We start from the raw sequence: 8,969 nt of genomic DNA, 5'->3' as shown, positions 1-8,969 counted from the left end.
CTACTCCTTCACCAGGGCCGTGGAGAGCCCTCCCCAGCAGGTGTTCTGCCTCGTTGGCCAGACGGGAGCCCTTCCCAAGTCTCCCCACAAGGACAGGCTGGGACTGCTCCTCGGACTTGGAGGAAGGGCCTAGAAATTCACTGCACACCCACCCTGAGCCATCTGCACCTCCATATGGGAGACAGGGCAGAAATCCGGCCCTAACTTCCCTGGGAACCAGAAGGGAGAAGGAAAAGCAGGGCAGAGCTTTTTGGAACATCTTCCCGCACTCACACTACCCTCAGGCTTGGGAGTGAGTGGAGGGTGATGGCTAATTCTCAAGAAATCCCTTCCCACCCCCGACCCCACCCCCATTTCACAGTATCACTCACCTAAGTGGTGTCTGGGGGATTTGACCCACTGCAGCCTGAGCTCTCCTAGCTGTATGAGCCTCCCTCGGCAGAACTGGGCAGCTAGGGGCGAGTGCTGAGATAATGATGTTTCCCTCTTCCAGCAGAGAATGGGTAGATGGATCTGTGAATGGATTTGGGAGTGTGCGGATGGGTAGACAGGCTGAAGGATGGATGGATGGATGGACAGATGGGTGGATGGATGAATAGACCTGTTGATGGATTTGTGGGTGAGTAGGTGAATGAATGGGTAGGTGGGAGGGTGATAAGCTGAGGATGGATGGATGGATGGATGGATGGATGGATGGATGGATGGATGGATGAGTGGGTGGGTGGGCAGGTGGGTTGATATATGGATGGATGGGTAGGTGGGTGGGTGGGTGGGTGGGTGAGTGGGAAATTGATTGGCTAAGTGTGTAAATGAATGGATGGGTTAGCTACAGACTGACTCCGGAGTAACTACTTCTCGAAGGAATTTTCTAAATCTCTGAAATGTGAGGCCCTGGCACCCCCCAAAGGCCAGAGTCTCTAACTACCCATCTCCTCGAAAGCCCCAGATACCAACAATCCTGAGAACCAGGGACAGGACCTGGAGAAAGTTAGGGGTTCTGGGAAACAAAAAATCCAGGGTCCAGTGCTGGCTCTTCCCCTGATTTGCTCTGGGCCCTTGGGCTTGTTCAACCTTCTGAGGCTCGGTTTTCTTATCTGGAAAATGGCGCTAACCAAACCTGATGCCTGTGCTACTATGAGATCTAAACAAAATTACGTGTGTGAAGTGTCTGAGGTGGTTGTCTGGCATGTGTGAGGTGCTCACAGAATGTGGTTTCCTTCCCAGAGGCAGCCCTCGGGCACATGCAGGCACACATATGCATACATATACATGCTCACACACATATGTGCACACACATCCCCCCAGCCCAGTGAGACCCTAGACCAGAGAAGACCAGGAGAGGCAGATGAACACACATTTATTCTCCAAGGGTTTCATGCTCTGGCAGGACTGGCCCAGCCTTGAGAACCAGAGACTCAAAGAATGGGGACTCAAATAGAGACTCAGCTTCCTGGGGCTCAGCCTCCTGGGCCTGGGCCTGGGCCAACTGGGCTGTGTGCTCAAAGGCAGCCTGCAGCAGGTGGGAAGCAAGGCAGGTGGTCCAAGTGACGAGATAGGCCAGGTGCCAGGAGGTAACCACTAGCGTGCTCTCCACCCTCCAGTACAGATGCTTCATCAAAGCCAGGAGCCCCAGTACCAGCTGGTTCTCCAACAGAACCTAGAGGGATGAAGAGGATGGGCAGGTGGCCACCACAAGCTCACAGGGCTGCACTGCCCGCCTGCTAGCCCTCTAGCCCAGCCCTGCCCATGCCCAGCCCCCCAGGCCTGCCCTCAGCAGCCTGGCCTGCACCCTGCCACCCACCTTGCTGGGCAGCCAGCCCAGGCTGCAGCGGTGGGCCTTCCACAGCAGCCTGCAGGTGAGCAGCAGCAGCAGCAAGGCCGCCAGCATCAGGCTGTGCAGACACGACAGAAGTAGGTCCATCCAGGTGGCCGCAGATAGACCCAGCTGCTCCCAGGCACCTGGCTGCTTCGGGTCCAGGCCCAGGGCCCGGGCACAGCCCAGCATGCCCGCCCACACTAACCTGGGCACCCTCAGAACCAGCCACACAGGGACCTCCATCAGTGCCAGCCCAGCCCGTAGGACTGAGCCCACGGGGCAGGCTGTGATCCCGGGCAGTGGGTAAGCCTGCTGGCTGCAGGACCCCTGGGCCTGCTGGAGCAGCCCTGACAGCCAGTGGTTGAAGAGGATGATCTTAAGGAGCAGAACATTGTAGAGGTGGACCCGGTTCTGGACCAGCTGCAGGAAAGGGGAGACAACTATCACCCATTGTCACTCACTGGGGGCAGGAACCCTACCCGAGTTTTACTGTAGGGGTTGGGGCTGCCAGATCACCTTGAGCCAGGGCCTCCTCCTCTCGAGCCCTCAGATACACCACATATAAGAGTGATCTTTATCTGTTCAGTTCTAAGGACTCCATTCTCAGGAGTGGAGGTAACGTCTCTTAGAAAGTGTCTCATATTACAAGCGGTTTTCTCTCTTATGGATTTAAATAATCCTATATAATAAAAGGCTAATATGCAAATAGACTGAACGACAGAACAACGGGTCACTATGATGCACACTGACCACCAGGGGGCAGACGCTCAACACAGGAGCTGCCCCCTGGTGGTCAGTGTACTCCCACAGGGGGAGCGCCACTCAGCCAGAGGCTGGGCTCATGGCTGGAGAATGCAGCAGCAGTGGTGGGAGCCTCTCCTGCCTCCACGGCAGCGCTAAGGGTGTCCGACTGCGGACTGCAAGAGGGTGCAGGCCGGGCTGCAGGACCCCCAAGTGCATGACTTTCATGCACCGGGCCTCTAGTTATTTATAAAACTCCAGACTGAAGGAGATTGACTGGTGATGATGGTAATGATAATGTCGATGATATAGGAGTGACCATCGCCCTCAGCCCTCTAATCCTGTAGGATTTGAATCCAGGTCAGTTTCTTCTCCCAAGCATCTGGGCTTTTCTGCACATCCGTTGCTTCTTGGTGTCGTGAGGACAGCTGGTAGCAACGGGCAGTGTCATTAGGGGTAGAGAGGTGTGAGGCATGGGGACAGGGACAGAATTAATGACTGACCTACTGAGAGGGGTGAAGGAGAGGGAGGGACCTAAAATGATATCCATATTTCTGTCCTGGGTGACAGGGTGGATATGATCTCTCCCATCCATTGGGAGGAAGAGTGGGGTTGGATGGGGAAAGAGTCTGTAAATGAGAAAGTTTCACTTGAGTCTTGGAGCTGAGAAGCCCCTCCTCAGAGCCCTGAAGCCCCCAGCCCCTGAGGACCACCAACCCACCAGTCTGGACCCCGTGTCCTTGTCCACAGGACCATCTGGAGCCCACAGGGACGGGGTGAGAGGCAGCAATCTGGGGTTGGCTGGATGCCCTCCCATATGGGGGGATCGGCAGAGCTGAGGGGATGGATCTGTGCTGAGAAAGGAAGGGAACATAGGGGTCCAACTAGAGGAGGAATTAGGATGGAGGTAGGAAATGACAGCTGCCCTCACCCCCACCAGCTGATAGTATTGAAACCAGGGAGGAGAGCAGCCTATTATATCCCACATGGCCCTAAAAGGTCAGTTATCGGAGAGAAAATGGAGGTTCAGAGAGGTAGAATAATTTTCCCAAAGTCACACAGCTAAGGAGTGGAGCAGCCAAGATTCAAATCCAATTGTCTGTCTCTTTCTACTACACCATGCCATCTGCCCTTTCTGTGCCGCAGCAGCAGGCCCAGGGGACCCTTTTCTGATAACTCAGCCCACTGCGCAGCTAGAATTCAGAGATGTGGCCCCAGTCATCAGCATTTGCATGTCTTAAAACAATGAATGAGGCCTGGCTGACGTGGCTCAGTGGTTAAGCTGAGGTCACAGTTCAATTCCAGGTCAGGGCACATGCCCTGATCGTGAGCTCAGTCCCCAGTGTGGGGCATGCGGGAGGCAGCCAATCAATGATTCTCTCATCACTGATGTTTCTCTCTCTCTCTCTCCCTCTCCCTTCCTCTCTGAAATCAATAAATATATAGAGGGATATTTTAAATGGATGGGAAAGGCAATGCTTATTCCACAGGAGTGATTCTCTAGAGAAAATGCCGGCACTGTGCCTTAGGGTGGGGCTTCTGGGAGCTGTCAGGCTACCCAGGAGGCAGGCAGTCACCCAGCTCCACTGCTCAGGACCAGTCGGTCACCTGCCTCTCACCAGGACGGGTCCAGCAGCTCCTAGGTAGCTGTGAAGAGCCAGGTGTGTGGTTCCCCCCACTTTACCCCGGACCCCCACTTACCAACACTGAGAGCTTCACCACCAGCAGCAGAATCCCCATCAGGCTGGATCTGGAGGGAGGGACGGTCTCCACGTCTGGCCCCCTGCCCCTCCTCCAGCTGGGAGAGGCAGGTGACCTCACAGACACTACAGGGTGGGGGCCAGGTTGCCATGTGGACCCAGTTGCCACAAGAGAATTACCTGCTTCCCTCCCCCTTCACTGCACCAAGACGGGGCATTTGTCCTGTCCACTTCCTAGTTGTGCCTCTAGGGACATCAACTCCCCACATCCCCAGCCCCAGCACGCAGGGCCTCAGGGCCTGCAGCAGGCAGCCGGGGAAGGCAGGGCGGACAGAAACAGGCTGTGCCTCCCCGCATTCTTCCAACTCCCCAAGTATCCAAGGTCGGGGAAATAGAAAGCTTTACCCCAGGGCCACCGGTGACAGGATGTTGGGAGGCAGAGGGAGTTGAGGATGCTCAGCTGCCCAACCTGGAAGGACCTACCTAAGCCCCCACACCCACTCATTCTTGCATTTTACTAAAGGTTGGTCCCCAGTCACAACGCAGAGGGATGAGGTTGTGACCTTTATTCTCGGATCTTAGTGACACCTCAGCGGCACAGAACAGAAAGACTTGTCTACGGCACTAGCAGAGCCAAACACTAAACACCGAGAACTGCAGGGGAGAAATAGCGGCTATTTGATTACGAATGGAGCCACCCAGGAGAACGGGAAGCTGAACCTCCCGCTGGCACGCGGGTTACGGATAATACAGGGCAGAAATCACAGCCACCCGGGTGAGGGGTGGGGGTGCTGCTGGGAGCTGATGGGTTAGGCGTGAGGGGTGGGTAATAACTCATCTCTCCAGGTCTGGAGGGCAGCTCTAGGCCTTTCCCCGCATCCCTTTGTCTGGTTTCATGCGAAAGTAGCCAGGAGAGCAGGCCACCTTAAGGCTGGAACTAAAACCTAACGCCGTAGGTCAAAATGCTACCTTTTGCCTGCCAGTGGTCAGAAGCCTGTGACCATTCGTTAGGTCCTGCTGCCTCAGGGATTGCTGATTATAGGGAGGGGGGAGAGGAAAGGCAGAGAGAGAGAGAGAGAGAGAGAGAGAGAGAGAGAGAGAGAGAGAGAGGACTTCTAGAGCCAGGGTTTATAACTAGTTCATCAAAGTCATAAGGACCCTCGGTTTCAGTGGGTTCTGAGACTAGGTACCAGCAGAGGAGAGCAAGGAGGAGAAAACGTGCCTCGGCCTGTCCTGGAAAGGGACATGTCCTGGGGGAAAGAGGGCAAATCTGCTGAGCCAGCCCCTCGGGGCCACAAGAGGCGACAGGAGGCCACAAGCTGAGCTGCCACAGGAATGTTGGAGGAATGGCTGGAGCCATTAATGAGAATACTAAGAATTCTGGGAGAATCCGGAACCTGGAGCATAGCTTTCTCACATTGCTTTCCTCAGCAGGTGGCCCCAGGGGCTGGGGCATGAGGCGCTCACATCTTGTAGAAATTTCTCAAAGCAGCTCTCTGGTGCACGCTCCCTGGTGCACAGGCCACTGCGCGTGCCGGGCTCTGTGGGGAGAGGCCCCTCCATGCTGGAAGGATGCCAGCCACCGGCCCTTGCACACAGCATGACTTCAGTCCTCACCAATCCCTTGGCCTGGCACCCTCGTGCAGGGCCCCACCTACCCACCTGTCCATGGCAGCCTGCCAGAATGAGTCCCTGGAACGGCAGCCATGACCTTTGTCCAGGGCGGTCCTGTGTACCCACTGGTTTCCTTTCCTGAGCAAGAGCTGCGGCCTGGAAGGTGGAGGATTCAAAGTCCCTCCATTCTGTCCTCTGTCTCTGAACCCCTCCCCGCACCCTCTCTGTCTCCAACACTGTGGCTCTGAGAAGTCATCGGGCTTCAGAAAGGCCTCCGTGAGCTAAGTTTTGAAGGATGGGTAGGCGTTTCCCAGAGAAGAGACTGTGAAGGACAGTCCATGCAGAGGGAACAGCTTGATTTAAACAGTTCAGTGTTACCCGAGCATAAAGTGGGACGTTGAGAGGAGCACAGCGTAGGTGGTGAGGTCAGCAGGGGCCACATGGGTCAAGGAATCTCTTATTAAGTGACAGGAGCCATGGGAGAGTTGAAGCAGCAAGGCAACTGGAGGTCACTGTGGGCTTTGGAACAGTCCCTCTGGCTGCATGAGGAGGCTAGACTGGGAGGCAGAAGGGTCAGGGGATCCACTAGGAACCCACAACAATAAACCCTCCAGGCATGAGATGATGGCAGCCTGGACTGGGGCTGTGGCGCTGAGAATGGAAAGAAGTGGACAGAAATGCGTGGAAGGTGGGACTGACGAGGATGGAAGCTGTTGAGGATGGTGAAAGGTCCAAGATTGCACCCTGCTTGCAAAATCACCCGTCAGCCTGCCAGAGACTCCTGGATGCTAGGAGAAGGCACAAGACTCCGGGGTCAGAGATGAAGGACCATTGATTACAGCACCAGCAGTAAACTAGAGTATAAGTATTTTGCATTGGCTCTTTGAGTCCCAAGCCCCGCAGGGTGACGTGATCAGAGCCAGGTGACACCTGAACACCCTGTAGGCGTATCACAGAAGAGAAACCCTCAGCTCAGGGGCCCAGGTCTTTCATAACAGGCAGAAATCACGCCTGCTCCTTGCTCCTGAGAGACACATTGTCGTCCTCATGCTGGATCATGCCTGTGCTTCGCTCCAGAAGGAGGCATTACATATATACTAGTATTCCAAGGTTGCTTGATACACAAACATTCTGGAAAAGATCCTTCAGAGCAAAGAGAAATCAATTCCTTTGCAGAAATACAAGTGACCTATGGAAATTTTGTCTCCCAACCAGAGGACTGAATAGGAAGAGGGGTAAATTGAGGCAGGGCTCAGGATCCCCCTCAGAAGTCTTGTCTTGGGCAGAGGGTGGATGGTGCTGCTGCCCACCGAGGTGGGGTGGGGAGTTGAAGTGAGTTTGGGGAAGGGTCTGAGAGATTGCTGGGAGTCAGATGGTGCGGGCTGAAACTAAGACTTGCAACTCATTTCCCTCCCCGCCCCCCCCCCCTCGCCTCTCCGGCTTCCTCCCCACCATCACCGGCATCACATACCAAAACTTGTCCTGAGTTGATGGTCCTCAAGCTCATATTGACCAAACTTCCTGGACCACGTGGCCCAGGCAGGAGCTGGCGCTGAAGAGACCTCATCCTGCCCCACTGGCCTCAGGGGGGACCCCTTGGGGTATCTCTCAAGTCCCATTAGGATGCCAGGGCCAAGGCTCAGCCTCCGCTCCAGCAGCAGCTGCTGCAGAGGAGCCCTCAAACTTGAATTCCTCAGCAAGGAGCCCGTCGCCCCCTTCTCTTTCCTACTCAGCACCGAGGTTCAAGGCCACCGGGCACTATGGCGCTGTGTGCCGCCTTGGGCAATACCTGCCCTCCTGGCCCTGACCTCACCTTGCAGGGTAACAGAGAACCAGGGGAGATAACCCAGTTATCAATGAACATTGCCTTGCACGACGTCAGGGGGCACCATTCCCCGGCCCCGGCCCTGAATCCGAGAAGGTTCTCCTCCGCTGCCAGGACCAATGGCGGCGAGAGTCAAGGCAAGAAGCCCGCCTCGGAAGCTTCCCAAAAGCGCTCAGGTGCAGGACCACGGCGCGGCCGCACGAGGGCAGCAGACACCAGGGTTGCGGGCCGCACAACTGGGCGCGCAGAGCAAATTGGTGGAAAGTTTTCAGTTGCTTCGTTTGTCCTCTAGCCTGCAAGGACGAAATGTTGTGTTAGCCCTGTAACAACAATGTTGCGGTGTGTCATCTCCAGGAGCTCGCCGGGTGCAGGTCCCGCCATGCCTGGGTTGCTGGGGATGAAACCAGCAAGAAATGATCAGGACATCCGTTTCCCCCTTCTCTCATGTTCTAATGTTAAACATTCACTTTATTGCCCTAACCCAGTGGTCGGCAAACTGCGGCTCGCGAGCCACATGCAGGTCTTTGGCCCCTTCTTGAGTTGTTGTAATGTACCCCGCGAATCATAGAAAGACGCCTCAAGAAGTCAAATTAAAGAGTCACATTTATTGCAATCCGGGACTATGAGGGGCCATTCCCCAAATCTCATAGTAATAAGATGGCGGCAAAACCAGACTTATATAGGCAAAGATCACAAAGGTATTGATTACATCCCAAGGTTTGGAATGAGGAACCTGGTTTGCAAAAAAAGCAGTTTACAGAAGCAGAAGCAGCATGTTATCTAAATTACAGTTTGGGTCTCCGGATCACTGAATTGACAGAAACACATTATCTAGAGCCCTCGGGTCTGGAAGGAGGAACCTGGTCAGACTTAAGCATGTTATCAAAATTACAGTTTTGGGTCTCCGGGACACTGAGTCAACAGGGACACGTTAACTGGAGCCCTCTGACCTTGGGATAACTGTGCTGTCCTTCCCAGGTAAAGGAAAACGTGCTTTCTAAGACCAGTATGACCACAACCAATGGGATTTCACATTACAATCAATAGGGTATTCAATCGAATGGGATGACTTATATAATTCAGAAAATCAAAACTTTTCTATTGCTAAACAAAGCAGATAAGTACAGAAGCCAAACAGCAGGGTTAAAGTTAAACTGTAGTTTCTACCTGAGATGATTGCTACATACTTCAGAGTGTGGCTCTTCCACAAAATACCGACTTCTGCGCATGGGCCACGAAGTTTCAATCGCACTGTACATGCGCGCCTGCCCGT

At 54.6% G+C, this 8,969-nt stretch overlaps 1 protein-coding gene across 1 annotated transcript; it reads right to left on the bottom strand.

The window, feature by feature from the left end:
* Nucleotides 1-1,357: 1,357 nt before the first annotated feature.
* TMEM270 (transmembrane protein 270) lies at nucleotides 1,358-5,927 on the bottom strand (the record flags this gene model as incomplete). Its single annotated transcript, XM_081090275.1, has 4 exons — nucleotides 1,358-1,657; nucleotides 1,802-2,236; nucleotides 4,259-4,355; nucleotides 5,920-5,927. The coding sequence occupies 4 exons, from the start codon at nucleotides 5,925-5,927 to the stop codon at nucleotides 1,358-1,360; spliced, it is 840 nt and encodes a 279-aa protein (XP_080946401.1).
* Nucleotides 5,928-8,969: the final 3,042 nt, after the last annotated feature.

Source organism: Myotis nattereri (assembly GCF_964212035.1).
Source record: "Myotis nattereri genome assembly, chromosome: 4".
Taxonomy (NCBI): Eukaryota; Metazoa; Chordata; class Mammalia; order Chiroptera; family Vespertilionidae; genus Myotis; species Myotis nattereri.
Note: the sequence above shows the minus strand (reverse complement) of the source record. Positions and strands in the feature narration are given on the sequence as shown.